The following is a 23,418-nucleotide window of genomic DNA, read 5'->3' as shown; positions in this document are numbered from 1 at the left end:
CACAGGTGAAGGAGTCTCAAATATCAATTGCTCCATAGTTTCTCTTGCTGAGTAAAAGACCCTAATTATTCCACCTTTATGACCATCTCTCCCACTGCAAACCCACTCCCACAAACCTTCTTTATCAGCTGGTATTACATTGATCACTTAGGGGTGCTTAGAAGACCAGTTATGATTGGTGAAACTGTTGTGAAATATTAGCAAAGATGCAGAGTCTTCCCATTTTTCAGTTAGTTGCACATGGTTTTATGCCAGAACTTTATCAGTTCGTTGAGACTCAAAGCAAGAAATGTTTTGGACACAGGAAGAACTTGATTCAATTTTGAATATAGTTCTTCATTTTAAGGATGAATTTTCAATGAAAAAAATCTCAAACTGTCACGTCTCTGGGCTCTGTATAGTTTGGTACTCTATAAAAACATATTAGCTTTAAAATTCCAATTAAAGAAATAACAATACTTATAAGAGATTTCTCATTATCCAAAAGTACAAGGACACCTATTATGTCTTTATTTTTAGCAAGAAAAGTATATGACATTTTTTTCTAATATAAAGAAAAAATTTTCAAGGCTTTCAGAGTGAAATTAATCAGGCTAATTTCATTAAGGAAACATAAGCTTCATAATACATGTATGCTTATAGAGCCCATGGATTGTAATTCTTGCTGGGAGAATTAAGTATCTTATGAAGTGGGTGATAAACAATAGTGAGAGTCAGGAGTCTAGCAAGAGCTGGAGACTTCATATGCAAAACAACTGATTGACAGTCACAGAGAAAAACATATTTCATGAAAGTTTTCACTCCCTGTCTCCATTTAGTAGCATTCATTTAAAGTAAAACATCACTGCTTTTGGGTAAAGATGTATCAGATCCATTGGGAGAGCTGTTGCTCCGGCTAGGCATTTGGGGTTCCTTATTTCTTTCTTTCTTTATCTTTAATCCTCACTTGAGGATATGTTTTGATTTGAGAGAGAGAGAGAGAGAGAGAGAGAGAGAGAGAGAGAGAGAGAGAGAGATTAAGAGATCACTTGCCTCACATATACCCACTATGTGCACTGATTAGGAATCGAACCTGCAACTTTTCAGTGTATGGGCTGATGCTCCAACCTACTCAGCCATCCAGCCAAAAAAGAAGTTTCCTTTTTTTTGTTGTTTAAGAAGAGAGATTTATTGAATTTTTTTTAGAGACAGAAACATTGATGTGAGATAAACATCGATTGGCTGCCTCCTGTATGCCCCCTACTGGGGATCGAGCCCACAACCGAGGCATGTGTCCTGACCAGGAATCGTACTGAAGACCTCTTAATGCATGGGTCAACACTCAACCACTGAGCCACACTGGCCAGACTAACTATTAACCATTTTTAGATCCTTTTCATTAATATCTCTCTCTCTCCTTTTCTGGCATCGAACTCAGACCTCTCAGTCCATGGGACGATGCTCAGTCCACTGAGCCAAGCCAGCCAGGCAAGGAGTTTCCTTTTGAAATATGTAAGAACTACTCTGGCTATACAGTAGTCCCCCTTTACCCACGAGGGTAGTACCAAACTCTCTATATATCATATTTTTTCTTATGCATACATACCTGTGATAAAATGTAATTTATGAATAGGCACAGTAAGAGATTAACAACAATCACTAATAATAAAATAGAACAATTACAGCAGTATACTCTAAGAAAAGTTATGTGAATGTCTTCTCCCTCAAAATATCTTATTGGACTGGATTCATTCTTTCACTCAAAGGGAGCACTATACGGCTTGTCTTTGGCGTATCATAATTGCAGGCATCACTACTCTTGCACTTTGGGGCAATTATTAAATAAAATAAAAGTAACTTGAACACAAGCAGTGCGATACTATGACAGTCTATTAAATAATCCAGCCATCTACTAAGTGACTGATGGGCAGGGAGCGTCTATAACATGAAAATGCTGAATGAAGGGATGATTCACATTCTGAGTGGGATGGAGTGAGATTTCATCACGCTACTCAGAATGGCATACAATTTAAAACTTATGATTTGTTTATTTCTAGAATTTTCCACTTGATATTTTTGGACCATGGCTGACCGCAGGTAACTGAAACTATGGATAAAGGGGGGCTATTGTACAGCACAAATCAAACAATGAATATCATCTATGAACTTCTTCAAAAGGAGTGAAAAGGCAAAGGGTTGAGCATTTATCCTTTCCATACATTACAAAAAATTTTTTGTTCAAAATTTAAAAATCATTTTCAGAGGGAAAAAGTAAATAGTTCCATTTAGCTGAAATACTGAAAAACTGCATGTAACCTTCTAAGATATGTGTTTTTATTTACTTTCAAAATGGGCACTTCCAGCCTGGCCAGTGTGGCTCAGTGGTTGAGTATCAACCCATGCACCAAGAGGTCGCTGGTTTGATTCCCGGTCAGGGCACATGCCCAGGTTGTGGGCCTAATCCCCACTTGGGGTCATGCAGGAGGCAGCCAATCAATGTTCTCGCTCATCAATGTTTCTCTCTCTCTCTCCCTCTCCCTTCCTCTCACTCTAAAAAAGTAAATAAAATAAAGCATTTCTATTTGTTGCTTGTAAACCCCAGTATCTTGATTATATTTTATCAGTTGAAATGTGCCATTAACAATAATCAATATTTTTAGTACTTTAGAATTTTTATCATGATACCTCTAAACATTTCACCAAAAGACCATTACTGAGCCATCTAACTAAAAATCAGAGCTGACTATAAATGCCATTACTATTCATTTAATGTAGTTTTGACCTCAGGCAATTAGAATTAATATAAAACACAATATTAACCAAGAGAAAATGAGAAAATTGTCTCTGTTTTAAAATAACGTTGAAATCTTAGTCCTATTCTAGTAAGGAAAAAATAGTATGTTTAAGATTTTCAGGGACTGAGGTAGCTCGATGGTTTTTAGAATAAATACATTTTTATGAGAAATATAGCATGAGCTAAGAAGTTTACTCAGCATAATTTCCAACTATGTTTAAAAGATATCAGAAAACTAAACACAAAATATATTTTATTCTTCATTCTTCCAATATAAGTAGGAAATCACATTTTTTTATGTTTTTTAAATTTTTTTCCCTTTATTGATTTTAGAAAGAGAGGAAGGGAGAAGGAGAGATAGAAACATCGATGAAAGAGAACACTGATTGGCCGCTTCCTGCATGTCCCCCACTGGTGATCAAGCTCACAACCTGGGAATGTGCCCTGACTGGGAATCGAACCGGTGACTTCTTGGTGCATGGGTCAATGCTTAACCACTGAGCCACATCGGCTGGACAACATTTTTTTTTCTTTAATGATTCAGAATCTTGCAGTTTCTCAAGATTTAGCGTTATAAATGAATTTTCATTGTATAGTCCTGCAGATATATATATAAAATGTACAGGAAATAGACAGATGGATGTATTTTTGCCCTCAACCAGACTTAATCATGAATTTAAGGAATCTTTTATTAAATTCCTACTATACAACTATTTTGAGTCACCAGATTATTTTTTAAGTAATCTGCTAAAAAGTCCACTTGAAGTTTTACTTTTCACCATAGCTGATGAGAATATGCGGATCTATATAGTATTTACTGAAATTCGAGGGTGCCTTATGGGCATTCAAAAGGAGTAAATTTTATTTATGAAATGTTGTAAGTCAAATAAGTATTACAGCAGCAAATTTTCTAACCCTTCATCCAAGAGTGACCAAAAAAGTCTACTTTGCATTGTTTTTACATTCTCAAGCCATGGGAGATATCTGCAAAGATGAAGTCGGGTATTGTTCTAAACAAACTGCCTCCGAATGATCAAACCAACTCAACACACGCTGTGGAGGGGACAGTAGGGTCTGCGGAGAATGATAAGACAAGAATGAGGAATTCAAGAAGCTGTAAATTGCCACTGTCATCTACCCTATGCACCAGAGCCGCAAAGTAGATCAAATATCATCTCAAGACAAAAAAAGGAGAACATCAAAAGGGGAGGGGGAGAGAAAACCCTTTGCTTATTATGATTTGATTTGGAAACTATTTGTCAACCTAGGATACACGATCACTTTTTTTCAAGATTTGAAAATACAAAACAAAGAAACAAAGTTAGTTAAAAAAAGTGATCATATTATTTGAACACTCCAGATTTTATTTGTGATAATAGTCAAGTTCTTCTATCAAGCCAGAAAACTCATCTGTACATAACAAAACTCCATACTAGTTCAGGAAAATTACATCAGGTACTGAGAATAAACTTGAACTGCAAAATATTATTCTCACCAAGACTTCATTAAACATGACTACCCTCAGCTTCTGTCTTCACTGTTTATGATATGAAATTTTATGGCCATAATTGTTGTTTCTAGGAAAAACAATTGTCTGGAAATTGTCTTATCATTAACTATGACAAATTTAGCCATCTCATTTTTTATTTTCACAGATCATGTTAGGAAGAATGTTACAAAATGCCAGATTAGCATTTCAAAACATATTTGAAAGTAATGAAGGGAAACTGATTTAGTTAGCAACGCTAAATAAAGTAGACAATTCATACAGATGCTTTCCCTGTAAAATATTAAATAAACACTCAAAATGGCAACTTTTTCAATTTAATAAATCAATCCCTTATTTCTTTCTCTGCACAAAGCTCTGGTTTTATGTGCAAGTTTTTCCTAGTTAAAAACAGGTACTAGTCAGAAGATTGGGGTGTTACATGGAATACTACATGACTTTTCCTTCTCCCTCTGCCTCTCTCCTTCTGGACCAAATGCTTAACTATATGAGACCATAGAACTATTTTGTGCCCCGCATATCAATTACAAGGACAAATGTTGATAATTGTTCAATTGCATTCACAAGAGAGCCAAAGTAGAAATGCTTGACTTACTTGCCATTGTTTCATCAGCTCTCTCACTCCCTTGGAATCTTCTAGGAGCCGTTCTTTATGGGTGGCATCCTGCAGAACATTGGCAGTGGTTTCAGCTTCTGTGAGCCAGGCAAGAAACTTCTCCAGGTCCAGGGGGAACTGTTGCAGTAATCTATAAGTTTCTTCCAAAGCAGCCTCTCGTTCGTTCACTCTGCAAAGGAACAAATGTTCAGACGCAATTCTCCTCAAAGATCTGAATGGTGCACCTAGAGAACCCCATGAAAAGAGCAAGGATAAAGGGACTAAACTGTATATATGAGCAAAGAAGTGAGTTGCTGCTAAAGCCCCTCTTAAAAGCAACAACTAGAGTCCTGGCCGGTTTGGCTCAGCAGTTAGAGCATTGGTTCGCAGACCAGAGAGTCCCAGGTTTGGTTCCCACTAAGAGCATGTACCTCAGTTGCAGTTTGTCCCCGTCCCCAGTTGGGGTCATGTGAGTGGCAACCACTGGATGTGTCCCTTTCATGTTGATGTTTCTCTCTCTCTCTCCCCCCACCCCGTCCCTCCCGCTGTATCTGAAGACAAATGCAAAAATATGCTAGGGTGAGGATTTAAAAAAATCAACTAGAATAGCAGATATATTTACACACACATAGGTATATACACACATATATTCAGAGTTTTGAAAATTCATATATATGAACTCTCAAACATTTTCTTCACCTTTCTAGGTTTTACCAATCAATTTTGAAAGTTGATTTTATTCTATTTTTGGAAAGTTTATTTTAATATGCTACAAAGGTTTAAGCTAATTTTTGGATAGGCAAGGAGAAAAGTCAAGAAAATGTAAACCTAAAATAGAAAGTTAAATGCTGGAGGAAAAAAGAGAAGGGAATTCGAGGGCAAAGGAGAACAAAAAGACTAACAAGTAGAGAAAGAACATCTTTCATAGAAACCATTGTGCAGAATTATTTTGTGTAACTCTTGCTATTGTGCTCTAATAGTTTTAACTATTGTATTAACTTGATATTTTATTACCTGCCTGTCATACAACTGAGAATATTTTCCAAAGGAAAATTTTAAGTGTAATGGAAAAAATAGAACCGAAAAACCAGACAGATCTGGGCTCGAATCACAATCTCCCCTACCAACTGTGTGATAGGACAAGTTACTTAGCCTCTCTGATTTCTTAGTTTCTCATCTGCAAGTGCATATTGCTGTGATGAGACTGAAAATACAATAATGCATTAGAGAGTTACACATTACAGTTACTTTAAAATGTTAGTTTCCTCTGCCTACATCCCATTCTCTCTTACTCTAGTATTTTAGAAGAAGTGAACCAAGTTTCCTAATGACACAAAAAAATCTAAAAAAAAAAAAAAAGTATTCATGCCCTGGCCTGTTTGGCTCAGCAGTTAGAGTGTCAGCCTGCGAACCAGAGAGTCCCGGGTTCAGTTCCCGCTAAGAGCACGTACCTCGGTTGTAGTTTGTCCCCCTTCCCGGTTGGGGTCGTGTGGGTGGCAACCAGTCGATGTGTCTCTCTCATGTCGATGTTTCTCTCCCTCTCTCTTCCTCCTTATCTATCTGAAGATAAATGTAAAAAATGTCCTCGGGTGAGGATGAAAAAAAAATTATCCATATTTCCTGACAACATAGGTAATGCATGTATTGTGGATACACACACACATACCCTCAGCAAACATCTACATAATAATAGTTTGGGAGGGAAAACTGCCTTAGGCAATATCTGTCCCATCTAAGAAGATTCAGGTAAATTTTGTCTGCAATGAGGAAATGAGTACTCTATTTCAATGCTGTATTTGCCTTCGATTACTACACAAACACTTTCTGGGATTAAACATAAGCTAAAAATGGATTGAAAAAAAATTGAACACTTGAATATGATACACACTGCTTGTTAAGATGTGATTGTCAATAATTATGCAAAATTGCAATTTATTTCAGCAGCAACTTTATCATGGGATGTGCAAACCAGGCAATAAACAACTCCTGTCGAGCCAGCGGCAGCAAAGCCCCCGGAAGAGCTGTTTATTCATCATGAGGTTTTTGCTGAGTACACAGTCTTCTACAGTGTCGTTTCGGTGCTCATACTGGAGAAAAATCTTCTGTCTGCATTAACTGGTGGAGGGTAGAATAGGTTTATGAGGATGCAGCTATTGGAAAAAAAGGAAGCATTGCACTAAGCTATTTATCAACTCCTAAATAAACTTTAATACTGCACAGTGGAAAGGTGGCTTGGTGTCCTGGTTAGGGAAATCAGTTAAACCTCCCATAGTTTGAGAGCTACCCTAGATTGCTGGCTCCCTGCTTATCCCGTTTTCAGCACACTATCAATGTAGGGAGAAAGATCCAAATTGTTATTGATTTCTCTTTTCATTTAGTATGATTTAAACATTCAGAACCATTGACACAGCACCCAGAAAATTCACGTTACAATCGTACAGGTTGAAGCATGTATAACCGCCAACATTGGAGCATTTCTGGCTACAAAAGCAGCAATTTCATCCAGTTCAAGTTCATATTTCTAGGTTGGCTTATGCATTCGAAATCACTAAGACTTACTCCGTCTCCAGCTCCAAATTTGGGATAGAAATAAGCTGTTGCATTCCAGGAGACAAATGCAGGGGTAGACATTGACATATTTTCGAACACACTCCACTTTGACACAAAATAAAAGGACGATAAGAAAGTCTCTCATGGCAGAGGGAAGCTTAGAGAATTAGACAGCGTGCATTTTGTTATCAGTTCCCTTCCTTGATGCATCCGAGTTCCTCTGTTCTTCAACTTGAAACACCGCTTACCCTCTGCTTCCAGAGAAAGTCACCAGTAAATAACTTTGAGTTATTTGTAAAACGCAATGCACATAAATCAGATGAAAGGGTTCTACTGAGACAATGAGATTTCCAGCCAAATCCTACCAGTGAGTTTGCTGCTTTGTAAATTAGGCCCTCAGGGAAGAACAGTAACTCTTTCAGGACAGGAAGGCACCATTTTCCTAAACGATACCCTCGTGGTCTGAAATACTGACAACATCAGGCTGAATATTTTCTAATTTGGTAAATACGTTAAAAAATTCAATGGCAGCCATGGCAGATAATCTCTTCAAATGAGTTCCTGTTCAGGCCTCTTTGATCGAAGGGAGATGGTTGTTTCCTGCTTTTTTGAAGGCTCCATCCTCTCTCCTGAGGTCAATCTACAATGGACACTGAATTCTTAAATTTTCATTGTGCCAAGTCTACACTAGAAATGAGTTAAGGGCACTCACATGCCACATGTGTGCATTCCAAATACCTCTGTCCTTCATGCTTTTTAATTTTCTATAACCATCTGGCTTGACATGGCTTATATGATAAATAAAAATGTAGAAATTATGAGAATCCTGAGGAAATTGTAAAAGTGGCTTAGAACAAAACTGGGGATCTTAAATGTGGATTATTGAGTCAAGTCCTTTGTCTAGATTATCAGATTATAGACCTTGGAGAAAATCTGGCTGAATGTTAAAAGTAACAAAGACTAGCCCTGGCCGTTTTGGCTCAGTGGTTACAGTGTCGGCCCGCGGACCAATGAGTCATGGGTTCGATTCTGCCCAAGGGCACGTACCTCAGTTGCAGTTTGTCCCTGGCCCCGGTTGGGGTCATGTGGGTGGCAGCCAGTCGATGTGTTTCTCTCACATTGATGTTTCTCTCTCTCTCTTCCTCCCTCTCTTCCTCCTGCTCTATCTGAGGATAAATGCATATGTCCTTGGGTGAGAATAAAATAAATAAATGAATAAATAAATACATAAATAAATAAATAAATAAGTAAGCCTTCCATGTAATTATAATACATACTACACTTCAAGAAGTAGTACCACTGGAGACCAAATGTAAACTACTATTGCAGTGGACACTTTGCTGGGCTGCCCAGCCCTTCTTCAGGACTGAAATACATTTTGTACTAATTTCTGGGTAAGTTGCTGGAGCTAGGTTGTATCCAATGACTGCTTAATGTGTGGGCTATAAAAGCGTGGCTCCTGTATGGCCAGTGTGGCTCAGTGGTTGAGCGTCGACCCATGCACCAAGAAGTCACCAGTTCAATTCCCAGTCAAGGTACATGCCCAGGTTGTGGGCCCAATTCCCAGTGGGGGGCATGCAGGAGGCAGCCAATCGATGTTCCCTCTCATTGATGTTTCTTTCTCTCTCTCCCTCTCACTTTCTCTCTCTCTAAAATCAATACAGGAATTTTTTTTTTTTAAATCCTGGCTCCCTTGCTCCAACTCAGGACAATCCTGCAGGGGAGGGGAAGGTAGAGAAGGATATGGTTGATTGATGTTGTGGTTACAGCTGCAATGAAGCCCAGCGTCTCCTTCTGCCCTCTTCTGCTTCCTTCCCTTTCCCCCCTCATAGGTGTTAATCCTGAGAATACTCCCCAGTAAAATTCTTACAGGTTAATGGCTTTCTCCAAATCTGCCTTCTCAGGAACCTGACCTGCTGGATTTTTACACTCTTAAGGCTTTAAAAAATACGCTGGCCTAAGATGTGTATGTGGATAAATATACAACTACCTGCACACATTGTGGTCTCAAAAGGGGACAGGATGGAGGATTGTCACACTAAGCAATGAATCTGAAGAGCTATTGCACTCCTGATTGTTCTTTAAGGAGATCTATAGATAATGCAGAGTTGCATTATTACCAGTTAGAAGTCAGAATCTATTGAAAGGGCAAAGTGCTGGAAATATAAAGCTTTCCACAACCCTGCACCTGCCCAAGCAGATGCCCATTCAGAGACAACACTATCTAAGGGGAGAGAATCACAGAAGGCATGTCTTCAGCATCTCCATTTTCCGTTTAAGAACTGATAATCAGCCTGGCTGGTGTGGCTCAGTGGTTGAATGTTGACCCATGAACCAAGAGGTCACCGGTTCGATTCCCGGTCACGCACATGGTTGTGGGCCTGATCCCCAGTGGGGGGCATGCAGGAGACATCTAATCGATGTTCTCCCTCATCGATGTTTCTATCTCTCTCTCCTTCTCCCTTCCTCTCTCTCTAAAATCAATAAAGAAAAAAGTTTAGAAAAAACTGATTATCAGTGAGGCGATCAGATAAGTAATACTTGGATTTATCACTATATATACACACTGGTGCATACACACACACACACATACACACACACACAGCATAGCATCTCTAAATAAATCTCTAAGACTCTAGATTTTTTATTAAGTCAACTAGAACCAATTTCTTATGATCAACCTAATACATAAAAGCAAAGGAGAAAAAGGAAATTTACTGCTTTCCAAGGTAAAGCTGAAAAGCTTAATTAATGTATAGGTAATATTCCACTATTAGCTACATGGAGGGACAGTACTTTATCAGTGCACTGTATTGCAGGATTATATATATTATATAATTATATATCCCAAAAATGTGTACATGGTGTCTGTAGATTCTATTACATTTTGAAAATAAAATGTATGCTAATAAATACTGGCTTTATAATTATTCAAAGTGTGTATACATATTTTAGGGATACCCTATATAATCAAACAGAAAAAACATTGAATATTTTTAGGGGAGAAAAACGCTCGATCTGATATTGAAGGCTGCTGTGCCCAGGTGTTTCTGTGTGACAAACTGGGGAACTGACATCATTCAGTCTTCTAAAGAACACTTCCATCTGGGCCCTGTTACTGTCATGAAGTAACCAAGTCAAAGAGTCTGAATCTTTCTTTCCTGGTTTATTTGCATTTTAACCACTATCATTTCATATGATATTTTCAGGGAAAGGATTATATGATAACCATCCCCCCCCCCCTTTTTTTGTTTGTTAGATACAGATCAGAGAGAATAAGCACCTTAGCAGCATCTGGACTTAGGAACAAAAAATTTCACTCAGCCAGTGTGGCTCAGTGGTTGAGCATCGACCCATGCACCAAGAGGTCACTGGTTTGATTCCTGGTCAGGGCACATGCCCAGGTTGTGGGCCCCATCCCCAGTGGGGAGCATGCAGGAGGCAGCCAATTGATATTCTCTCTCATTGATGTTTCTGTCTCTCTCCCTTTCCCTTCCTCTTTCTCTAAAAATCAATAACGAAAAAAAAAATTTCTAGCCATGTCAAACAGCGCTCGTAGAAACCGAGTTAACATGAAGTTCAAATTCTCTGTAACCATAATAGTCTGTACTGGTTTGCTAGTAAATAAATTACACTTTGATTTTTCTTTTCTTTTTTTTTTCTTTTTTTGGTAAATAACTTTGTATTGTATTTGAAAGGGTTGAAAGGGGCAGTTAAAATGTGATTACCTGTTGTTATACAGCAGTTTGTAGAAAGGATCTAGCAATTATATTAGCAATTTACGCTAATTAGAAGCAACAACCTAAGCAAAATCCTCCAGCAATGTTTGGACTAGCATCCCATTAGTTCCCTTTCTAACTACTCTAAGATTGTGGCTTTGATATTGGGTAGCACCGGGGGAGGCTAAAGGGAGGCCTCAACCCCATCTAGGTCCTCCTCAAGGAACAAAAAGGAATTCAAGAGCATGACAGAAATACCTAGGAAAGCACAGTAAATTTATTGAAGTGGTACTGCACATTTAATAAGGGCGAGAAGGTGACTTGGAGAACTAGACCCACCCCTGATGGGCTCTGGGTGGAAGGTTTTTATTAAATGTGGGCAAGGAGGGGGGCAAATAGGGTCATCCTCTGCTTCTGAGGCTGGTGACTGCCTACAGGTCTTGTCCTTGTCTCTTTTCTCCAGAAAGTGATTTCTTTTTGATCCTCCCAATTACAGGAATTTGCGGAGGGAAAAGTGGGGGAACAGGTGGTCAGTGATGGTCATGTCTATGATGTTCCAGCCAAGACAGAAAAGGGGAGGGGTAGAGCTTGAGGTCTTTGCTCCCTATTCTAACTTTCCTGCTTCAGCTTTATCTGTTTTGGGCAACATCTACCTAGAAATATGACTACAGAAGGGTTGTGGCAATGTAGGTTTCTCTTTTTTTTCCCTCCATTATGGAACTGTGAAGTAAGAAATACACTCTGTCCTTTTAATTTAACTACTGACCTAGGGTGAGAGATGCAGGCTCTAAGGTAGAGCACAGAAAATAAACTCAAAAGTTACCAGCCATACAGCTTTTTAAGTGTTTTAAGACATATTGAGACTTACCCTTTTCATCATTTCACATAGTATCCCCATTTTTTTTTAACCTACAATCTGCTCTGGTTTTCTTTATATATGCTTCCAGTTGGATATTTCATTTGCTCCCAATGGCTTCAACCTCTACACAGATCATCTTTAAATCTGAACCTCATTCTTATTTCCACATGTTTACCAACATCTCATTCATTGAGTCATCCATGCATCTTTTCCATATGTATTATGTGCCACAATCTAAGCTTGGTGATGGTGACATAAAAGTCAATGAGATCCCTGGATGGTTTGACTCAGTGGTTAGAGCATCGACCTGCGGTCCAGAGAGATCCAGGTTCGGTTCCTGTTAAGGGCATGTACCTCGGTTGCAGTTTGTCCCTGGCCCTGGTTGGGTCGTGTGGGTGGCAGCCACTCAATGTTTCTCTCTCTTTCTCTTCCTCCCACTCTATCTGAACAAAAAATGGAAAAATGTCCTTGCATGAGGATAAAAAAAAGTCAATGAGACATGGATTTTAGCATTTAACATACTTAAGTCTGGTAGAAGAGACATACAGGTAAATGTTTAACTACAGTTACAATGGAATAAGGACTAGAATTCATCTGGATTCATATATCACACTGTATTCATGAACTTCAACATCAATTTTCCTAATAAGTGATAGATCTATTTTTAAACATTTTGGAGCCATTTCCTAGCAAAGAAATGGAGATAATCTAGATAATTTTGAAACGCAGTAAAGGATGATCATTAAACGTCTACCTAATTGAATTAATTTTCACAAAAATAAGAAACCTTTTAGCTATATGGTACAGATTATGGCTGGTCTCAGTTTGCTATTGGCGAGATTGATTCTGAGAGAACCATAATGATTTTCTGAAGGTTACACACAAGTAAGTGGCAGAACTGAGATTACTGCCCAAATCTTGCATGTTAGAAAATAAGTTTTCCTACCTCTGAAAATAGATATTGGTGTCCACCCCTTTCTGATACATGCATTGTAGTAAAAGAAAGAGAAGTGCAGTGAAGGTTATGCCATTGAATCCTATTCTTCATTTTGGAGCACAAATTTAAGTATTTGTTATTTTACCATCAGCAGGGTCATTGAAACACATAAAAACCTATACACAAGGAAATACACATGCAGAGGCATTCTCCCACGCTAACTATTACAGACAGATCAAGCTGGTCTTCGCTTCAAAACAAAAAAAAATCCATTTTCAACGCAAATTTGCTGGTTTGCTGTTCACCAACATATGAATTAACGAGATTTTCATCCCCTCTTCTTATGGTCTGGTACTAAATTACTCCAAGTCTCCAGAGTTAATTGGAAACCATGACCTAAATGTTCCCCAAATATTGCTGATTAGGTCTCAGAAAACTCATTCCCATCTTTCGTCACCCCATACGACACAGGATGACTTTTTAACATGTGCAGAAGCAACACACTTGCAGGAAAATATAGATTAGTCCTCTAAAGATAAATCACAGCTCTGAGCTATCTGTTTAAACTTCCTTCAATGATACATTTTAGTTTTTTAAAAAATCACCTAGACTTCACTTTTAGATTGAGATTATAGGCATTATTGGTCATGTAAGAAATTTTATTTTATTTTATTATTATTATTTTTTTTTATCCTCACCCAAGGACATTTTTGCATTTATCTTCAGATAGAGTGGGAGGGAGAGAGGGAGGAAGAGAGAAAGAGAAACATTGACATGAGAGAGACACATTGACTGGTTGCCACCACATGACCCCAACCGGGGCCGGGGACAAACTGCAACCAAGGTACGTGCCCTTAGCGGGAACCAAACCAGGGACTCTGATCCGCAGGCCGACGCCCCAACCACTGAGCCAAACTGGCCAGGCAGGGCTCATGTAAGAAATTTCAAAACACACATTTTATCGCTTTCAGTTTTTTACTCTATGAATATCTTTAAAATTGAGATTTGCACAATATATCATTAGAGAAACAACCATAATTATATACTTTCCCTAAAACTATTAGGACATTTCTAAAAATAAAATATTAGGAAACATCAGTAAAACATGAACTTTCTACTATTTGCATTATTCATTTTCTTTGATCTGTGTTTTTATACTATATCACTAAGAAAAATTAGATGGCAAAAGACATGTACATAATGTTATGAACAGGTGAAGTATTCAGGATATATATTTTTTCCTAACTTGGATTGTTAACAAAGAGATTCCACTTCTTTAATATAAGATGTGTACTTTATATTTTCTATTGATACAATACCTAAAGGTACTATTTGGAGAAGTTTAAAAATAATGGGAGTAACTGATTTTATTTGGTTTGGTTCAAATATAGAGACTCAAATTACTATTCTGGGTATTTATAGAACTGTAAAAAAAATCTTTAGAAAAATTTAGTTACACTACCTTCCAGATAAATATAAACAGATTAAAGTTGGGCTTATAGGTAGACACAATTTCTACTCTAAATAAATTCTCAATGATTTCTATAATGTAAGTGCTTAAGTTGCTTTTGCAGTGTTGATCTAACAGATATATTTCCTAATATTGATAAGGAAATTGAGTAACTTTCTTCTCTATTTTTCTTCTTCATTTCTCATATGGTACTTGTCTTTCTCTGATTGCCTTATTTAACTTAGCATAATATTCTCCAGGTCCATTCACTATGGGGGAAAAACATTTCCTTATTTATTATTATTATTTTTTATCCTCACCCGAGGACATTTCCATTTTTTGCACAGATAGAGTGGGAGGGAGAGAGAGGAAGAGAGAGAGAGAGAGAAACATCGACGTGAAAGGGACACATCGAGTGGCTGCCACCCGCACAACCAACCAGGGCCGGGGACAAACTGCAACCGAGGTACATGCCCTTAACGGGAACCGAACACGGGTCTCTCCGGACCGCATGCCAATGCTCTAACCGCTGAGCCAAACCGGCCAGGGCCCTTATTTGTTTTTTTATAACTGAGTAGTATTGCTTCTACTGATGGACACTTGGACTACTTCCAAATCTTGGTTATTGTAAATTATGCTACAGGGAACATAGGGGTGCATATATTCTTTTAAATCAGTGTTTTGAGTTGCCTTGAATATATTCCCAATAGTGGAATCACTGGGTTATAAGGCAGTTCCATTTTTAACTTTTTGAGGCAACACCATACTGCTTTCCACAGTGGTTTCACCAGTCTGCATTCTCACCAACAGTTCATGAGGGTTCCCTTTTCTCCACATCCTTGCCAGAACTTGTTGTTTGTTGACTTATTGATGCTAGCCATTCTGACAGGTATGAGGTGATATCTCATTGTGGTTTGAATCTGCATCTCTCTGATGATTAGTGATACTGAGCATCTATTCTTATGTCTATTGGTCATCTATATGTCCTCTTTGGAGAAGTGTCTATTCAGGTCCTTTGCCCATTTCATAACCCGAGCATGGCGACCTCTATGTCTGTGGGTCGACGCTCAACCACTGAGCCATACCAGCTGGGCTCTTTTTTATTTTTTTGATGCAACTGTTAATCAGATTGTTTTCTTAGTTTCCCTTTATGATAGTTCATTATTGGTGTATACAAATGCAACTGATTTCTGGATTTATTTTATGCACTCTGCTTTTTAAAAATTTTTATTAATTTATTTTTGTTACAGGTGTTTCTCCTTTTTTTCCCCCATTGACACCCTCCTCCCCATCTTCCCCTCTGACCCCGTGCCGGAATTTGTTGTCCATGTCCATTGGTTATGCATACATGCATATAAGTTTTGTGGTTTATCTCTTCCTTCCCCCACCACACCCTCTTCCGAGGGTTGTCAGTCTGTACCCTACTTCCACGTCTCTGGGTCTTTTCTATTCCTCAGGCTGTTATGTTAATTATATTCCACAAATAAGTGAGATCATATGATATTTGTCTTTTTCTGCTTGGCTTGTTTCACTTAGGATAATACTTTGGAGGTCCCTCCATGTCATCTCAAAGAATAAGAGATCTTTCTTTCTTACAGCTGCATTGTACTCCATTGTATATATGTACCACAGCTCTTTTATCCATTCGTCTACTGATGGACACTTGGGCTGTTTCCAGATCTTAGCTATTATAAATAGTGCTGCTATGAACATGGGGTCACGTATATTCTTTCTGATTGATGTTTCAGGCTTCTTAGGGTATATTCCTAGACGTGCAATTAGTGGATCAAATGGCAATTCAATTTTTAATTTTTTGAGGTAACACCGTAGTGTTTTCCACAGTGGCTACACCAGTCTGCATTCCCACCAGCAGTGTACTAGAGTCCCCTTTTCTCCACACCCTCGCCAACACTTGTTTGATGATTTGCTGATGACGGCCATTCTGACAGGTATGAGGTGATACCTCATTGTTGTTTTAATTCGCATCTCTCTGCTGATTAGTGATGTTGAGCATTTCTTCATATGTCTCTTGGCCATTTGTATGTCCTATTTAGTTCCTCTGCCCATTTTTTAATTGGGTTCTTTGTCTTCCTTTTGTTGAGTTGTATGAGTACTCTGTATGTTTTGGAAATTAACTCCTTATCTGATGTATCATTGGCATTGATGCTCTCCCATACAGTGGGTTGCCTTTCCATTTTGATGGCTGTTTCTTTTGCTGTGCAGAAGCTTTTGAGTTTGATGTAGTCCCATGTGTTTATTTTTTCCTGTGTTTCTATAGCCTTAGGTGATGTATCAGTGAAAATTCTGCTGTGTATGATGTCCGAAATCTTGTTGCCTACACTTTTTTCTAGGATTTTTATGGATTCAAGGGTCACATTTAAGTCTTTTATCCATTTTGAGTTTATTCTTGTGTATGGTGTAAGTTGATGGACTAGTTTAATTTTTTTGCATGTAGCTGTCCAATTTTCCCAACACCATTTATTAAAGAGGCTGTCCTTACTCCACTGTATGCTCTTGCCACCTTTGTCAAATATTAATTGAGCATAATGTCTTGGGTCCATTTCTGGGTTCTCTTCTCTGTTCCACTGGTCTATTGCACCCTGCTTCTTTATTGAATTCATTTATTAGTTCCAATAGTTTTGGGTGGAATCTTTATGGTTCTCTATATACAGTATCATGTCATCTTCAAATGACAGTTTTACGTCTTCCTTTCCAATATGGATGCCTTTTATTTACTCTTCATGTCTGATTGCTGTGACTAGTACATCCAGTGCTGTGTTGAATAATAGCAGTGATAGCAGACATCCCTGTCTTGTTCATGATCTCAAGGGAAATGTTTTTTGATTTGCCCATTAAGTATGACATTGGCTGTGAGTTTGTCATGTATGGCCTTTATTATATTGAGGTATTTTCCCTCTATTCCCACTTTGCTGAGAGCTATCATAAATGGATGCTAGATTTGATTAAATGCTGTTTTTGTGCATTTTTTTGATAGGATCACGTGCTTTTTGTCCTTCATTTTGTTTATGTGGTGTAGCACGTTTATTGATTTGCCGATGTTGTGCCAACCTTGCATCCCTAGAATAAATCCCATTTGATCATTGTGTATGATCTTAATGTATTGCTGGATCTAATTTGTTAATATTTTGTGGAGGATTTTAGTATCTGTGTTTATCAGGGATATTGGCCCATAATTTTCTTTCTTTGAAGTGTCTTTAGCTAGTTTTACAATTAGGATAATGTTGGCCCTGTAAAATGAGCTTGGGAGTCTTTTCTTCTCTTGAACTTTTTGGAACAGTTTGAGAAGGATAGGTGTTAGTTCTTCTTTGAATGTTTGGTAAAATGTACCTCAGAAATCATCTGGTACTGGACTTTTGTTTGTTGGGAGTTTATTGTTTATCTGTTTGTTTTTTATTACTGCTTCAATTTCATTAGTTGTAATTAATCTATTCAAATTTTCTGATTCTTCCTAATTCAGTTTTGGATTGTATGTTTCTGGAAATGTATCCATTTCTTCCAGATTGTCCAATTTGTTGGCATATAGTTGTTTGTAATATTTCCGTACAATTCTTTGTATTTCTGTGGTGTCAGTTGTTACTTCTTTTTCATTTCTAACTTTATTTATTTGGGTCCTCTCTCCTTTTTCTTGATGAGTCTGGTTAAAGATTTGTCCATCTTGTTGATCTTTTTTTTTTTTTTTGTTTGTTTGTTTGTTTGTTTTTTATCCTCACCCGAGGATATTTTTCCATTTTTTGTACAGATAGAGTGGGAGGGAGAGAGAGGAAGGGAGAGAGAGAGAGAAACATCGACGTGAAGGGACACATCGAGTGGCTGCCACCCGCACAACCAACCAGGGCCGGGGACAAACTGCAACCGAAGTACGTGCCCTTAGCGGGAACCAAACCCGGGTCTCTCCGGACCGCAGGCCGACGCTCTAACCGCTGAGCCAAACTGGCCAGGGCTTGTTGATCTTTTAAGAACCAGCTCTCGGTTTCATTGATCTTTTGTATTGTTTTTTAGAATCTATTTAATTTATTTCTGCTCTGATCTTTATTATTTCCTTTCTTCTACTCACTTTGGGCTGTGTTCATTTTTGTTTTTGTTTTTTTCTAGTTTCTTTAAGTGTAAAGTTAGATCATTTGATTTTTCTTGTTTCTTGTGATAGGCCAGTAATGCTATGAATTTCCCTCTTAGGGCTGCTTTCACTCTGTCTAATAGATTTTGGGTTGGTGTGTTCTCATTTTAATTTGTTTCAAGTTATCTTTTTATTTCCTCCTTGATCTCCTTGTTAACCTATTGATTTTTTTAGTAACATGTTATTTAGCCTCCATGTTTCTGTGTGTTTTTCAGTTTTTTTTCTTGTGATTGATTTTTAGTTTCATACTACTATGGTCAGAGAAAATGCTTGATATGATTTCAATCTTTTAAAATTTATTGAAACTTGTGACACAGACCATTATTCTTAAAAAACTTACAAATCAAAATTATTTCTTGATATGAATTTCCTGAATGTATATTTGTATACATTTTAAATATTATTTTCATATATATTATTTCAGTTGACCCTCACAATTATTTGTAGAGATCATCTTTGCTATAGAAAATTTATTATATAATAGACTACTCTTCAGTTATAACTAAGGTGTTTAAACATGACAATAATCAATTATGTTTCCAGAATTGTATTTTGCTTTGTAGAAGCATAGATATTAATGTTTGGAGCTTGTATCTTTTCTCAAGTTTTGTACTAGCAGTGAAAATGAAATGGTGAACTATTTTACTGGGCAATACACTGTATTTAATATTCAATGACTGAATTTCTACTACTCTTACATGAAAACTTACATTTTTTGAATTTTTAAAATGTAAAGAATGTTAATTCAACGTATTTTTTTAGGTGCAATGCTATAAAAGAGGGCACGACAAACAACTTCTGTCAAAATTATTATACTACTTTGGCCAATTTTCTGATTGACTATAAGTTTGATCTTGGTCCAGAGATATCATGTACTGAAAGGCCCTTATAATTTATCCTATCCAGGTACCCATTTGGCTCTGTCACCCAATGTACTCCTATCCTCCTTGCTTTGTATCACCCATAAATTTGAATGGGCATCATCTCTGTAGCTCCACTCATATTTTGTCAAAAACATCCTGTGTGTCAGGAAAGAGAACAGAACCTTGTGATGTAGCACCAGAGATCTTCCTTCACCATTTGACACTGATCTATTGATCAACATCCTTTGTGTAAAAGCATTAAATGGTTTCTAAACCATCCAATTTACCTTGCATCTACCCAGTACTTCTCTAACTTATTTACAAGAATATAATAAAAGGCCTCATCAAATGCCCTGATGAAATGCAAATGTACTGCTGCATTTTGCTAATCTTCCAGTCTAAAATTTCTCTAATGCAAAAAGTGATTTTTGCCTCAAACCTACAGATACTACAGGTTTTATTTATCACTGTATATGTTTCTGTATTCCTTTTACTAAATTATCTGGTTGATCTCTTCAAGAAATGGGTTCATATTTCTCTTGCAGCCTCCATCTAAATAGCACTCATCATTTTAAATATCTTGGAGAGTTACAATATCTCCTGTGATGTTTATGTAGAATTTAACTACATTTGTCAACATCTAGTTAAAAGGCAATTAATATAGCCATGGGAGGGATGTCATCATCACCCTTTTAAATAGACCATTGCCTTCAATAAAGTTGATAGGAATAGATTATAACTGCAGTGATAATCACAGAATTTTAAGACTGCAAGACAATCTAGCAGATGTTACATGTTTACTCATATCAGCTTTGAGAAAATGGCAACTGGTCTGGCTGGTGTGGCTCAGTGGTTGAGCATTGACCTATGCACCATGAAGTCGCTGGTTCGATTCTTGGTCAGGACACATGCCCAGGTTGTGGGCCCAGTCCCCAGTGAGGGGCATGCAGGAGGCGGCCAACTGATGTTTTCTCTCATTGATATTTCTACCTCTCTCTCCCTCTCACTTCCTGTCTCTCTAAAATCAATGAAGGAAAAATAAATTAAATGGCAACTGTATGGTTCTCAGAGAATATTATATCATTAATCCACAGATCAGGTCTTGTCTGGAAACATATTTTACCCGATTTTATGAACGATACAACAGAGCCTTTTTAGAAATTGAGGGAGGGTGTTTAATAACAGTAACTGAAGAGTGCTATTGGCATTTTGTGGAAAGTGGCTGGAGATGGTGGACTTCGAGCACAATAAAGAACTGTCCCAAGTCCCACAGCATGTTTGACTGTCCTGCTGGCCACTCATATGGGGAGAAATTCTATTTATAAATACCTGAACCTAGAACTTTACTCAGTTTGAAAGATAAACACAAAATACTATTGTTAAGGTTTTACAACATATTGAATTTTTCAGAAATGCAACAAACTGCTATGAAAATTCAAGGAAAAGTTTACTTTGTGTTGTTAAGAATTTTCCCATGAATACATTAGCACCAAACCAATGCTGCAAGAGATGTTAAAAGGACTGCTGTAATTAGCAGGAGAAATGAGAAGAAAAATAGAACCACACTAAACAAAAATGGCAATAAATAAGTACATATCAATAATCACCTTAAATGTAAATGAAATGAACGTTCCCATAAAAAGATACAGAGTAGCTGATTGGATAAGAAAGCATGACTCATCTATATGTTGTTTACAAGAGACCCACCTCACAACAAAAGACTCACATAGGTTGAAAGTGAAGGGATGGAAAAAAATCTTCCAAGCAAACGAAAAGGGAAAAAAAAAAGCTGGGGTAGCAATACTCATATCTGATAAAATAGATTTCAAAATGAAGGCCATAACTAGAGACAAAGAAGGCCACTACATAATATTGAAAGGATCTATCCAACAGGAAGATATAACCTTGATAAACATATATGCATCCAATATAGGAGCATCAAAATATATTAAAAATCTTCTGGAGGACTTCAAAGGAGAAATCAATAGCAATACAGTCATAGCAGGGGAATTCAACAACCCGCTAATATCACTGGATAGATCCTCTAGACAAAAAATTAGCAAGGAAACACAGACTCTAAATGAAGCACTAGACCAAATGGATTTAATGGACATCTACAGAGAATTACACCCCAAAACTACAGAATTCACATTCTTCTCAAGGGAACATGGGGCATTCTCAAAGATAGACCACATGTTAGGGCACAAACTACATGTTCAAGAAGACTGAAATCATACCACACATCTTCTCAGATCACAATGGCATGAAACTAGAAATCAATTGCAACAAGAACATACAAAGACATTTGAACACATGGAAGCTAAATAGCATGTTATTAAACAATGAATGGGTTACTGAGGAGATCAAGAAAGAAATTAAAAACTTTCTGGAAACCAATGAAAATGACACAACAACACAAAATCTATGGGATGCAGTGAAAGCAGTTCTGAGAGGGAAGTTCATAGCACTATAGGCCTACCTCAAGAAACAAGAAAAATCTCTGATAGGCTATCTAACCTCACAACTTAAAGAACTAGAGAGCAAACAAAGAGAAAACCCCAGAGCAAGTAAAAGGAAGGAAATAGTAAAGATCAGAGCAGAAATAAACGACATAGAGACTAAAAAAAACAATTCAAAGGATCAATGAAACAAAGAGCTGGTTTTTCGAATAGATAAACAAGATTAATGGACTCTTAGCTAGACTCAACAAGAAACAAAGAGAGAGAACCCAAACACACAAAATCAGAAATGAATACACAAAAAATACAAAAGATCGTTAACAACTACTATGAACAACTATATGGCAACAAATTCGACAATCTAAGCGAAATGGACAAATTTCTAGAAACACATGTCTCCCAAAACTGGACTGGGAAGAGATAGAAAACTTGAACAGACCAAAAACAATAGAAGAAATTGAAGATGTAATCAAGACTCTCCCAGCAAACAAAAGCCCAGGCCCAAATGGCTTCACAGGGGAGTTTTACCAAACATTCAAAGAATAACTAACAGCCATTCTCCTCAAACTATTTCAAAAAATTCAAGAAGAAGGAAGACTTCCAAACTCGTTTTATGAAGCCAGCATAATTCTACTTCCAAAACCAGAAAAAGACACTACAAAGAAAGAAAACTACAGGCCAATATCCCTGATGAACATAGATGCCAAAATCCTGAACAAAATACTAGCAAATCGGATCCAGCAATACATCAGAAAAAATTATCCACCGCGACCAAGTGGGATTCATCCCAAGGATGCAAGGCTGGTAAAATATTCACAAATCAATAAATGTGATACACCACATAAATAAAATGAAGAATAAAAAGCACATGATCTTATTAATAGATGCTGAAAAAGCCTCTGAAAATATCCAGCATCTATTTCTGATAAAAATGCTCAGCAATGTGGGAATAGAGGGATCATATCTAGACATAATAAAGGCCATATATGAAAGACCTGCAGCCAATATCATACTCAATGGACAAGAAATAAAAGCATTTTCCTTAAGAACAGGAACAAGGCAAGGATGGCCACTTTCACCATTCTTATTTAACATAGCACTGGAAGTCTTAGCCACAGCAATCAGACAGGAAGAAAAAATAAAAGGGATCCAAATTGGAAAGGAGGAAGTAAAACTGTCATTATTTGAAGATGACATGATACTATACGTAGAAAGCCCCAAAGACTCCATCAAAAATTTACTAGACTTAATAAATGAATTTGGAAAAGTAGCAGGATACAAAATTAATGTCAAGAAATCTATGGCATTCTGATACACCAATGATGAACTCAAAGAAAGAGACACTAAGAAAATAATCCCATTTACCATTGCAGCAAAAACATTAAGATACCTAGGAATAAACTTAACCAAAGAAATAAAGGACCTATTCGCAGAAAACTACAGTTCATTGAAAAAAGAAATAGAGGAAAATATAAAAAAGTGGAAGCACATACCATTTTCATGGATTGGAAGAATTAACATCATTAAAATGTCCATACTACCCAAAGCAATCTATAGATTCAATCCAATCC

At 37.3% G+C, this 23,418-nt stretch overlaps 1 protein-coding gene across 2 annotated transcripts in view; it reads right to left on the bottom strand.

Annotated features, from left to right (window-relative positions):
- Window positions 1–23,418, bottom strand: part of DMD (dystrophin) — a 2,326,146-nt gene that overhangs the window by 546,064 nt on the left and 1,756,664 nt on the right. For both annotated transcript variants that reach the window (XM_036270045.1, XM_036270042.1), the window contains one exon: window positions 4,876–5,065. In XM_036270045.1, coding sequence (XP_036125938.1) covers window positions 4,876–5,065 — 190 coding nt within the window. The remainder of the gene's footprint in view (window positions 1–4,875; window positions 5,066–23,418) is intronic.

The sequence above is a fragment of the Molossus molossus genome, unplaced genomic scaffold (genome assembly GCF_014108415.1).
Source record: "Molossus molossus isolate mMolMol1 unplaced genomic scaffold, mMolMol1.p scaffold_m16_p_2, whole genome shotgun sequence".
Classification (NCBI taxonomy): Eukaryota; Metazoa; Chordata; class Mammalia; order Chiroptera; family Molossidae; genus Molossus; species Molossus molossus.
The sequence above is the reverse complement of the archived record's forward strand: the minus strand, read 5'-3'. Positions and strand labels throughout refer to the sequence as shown.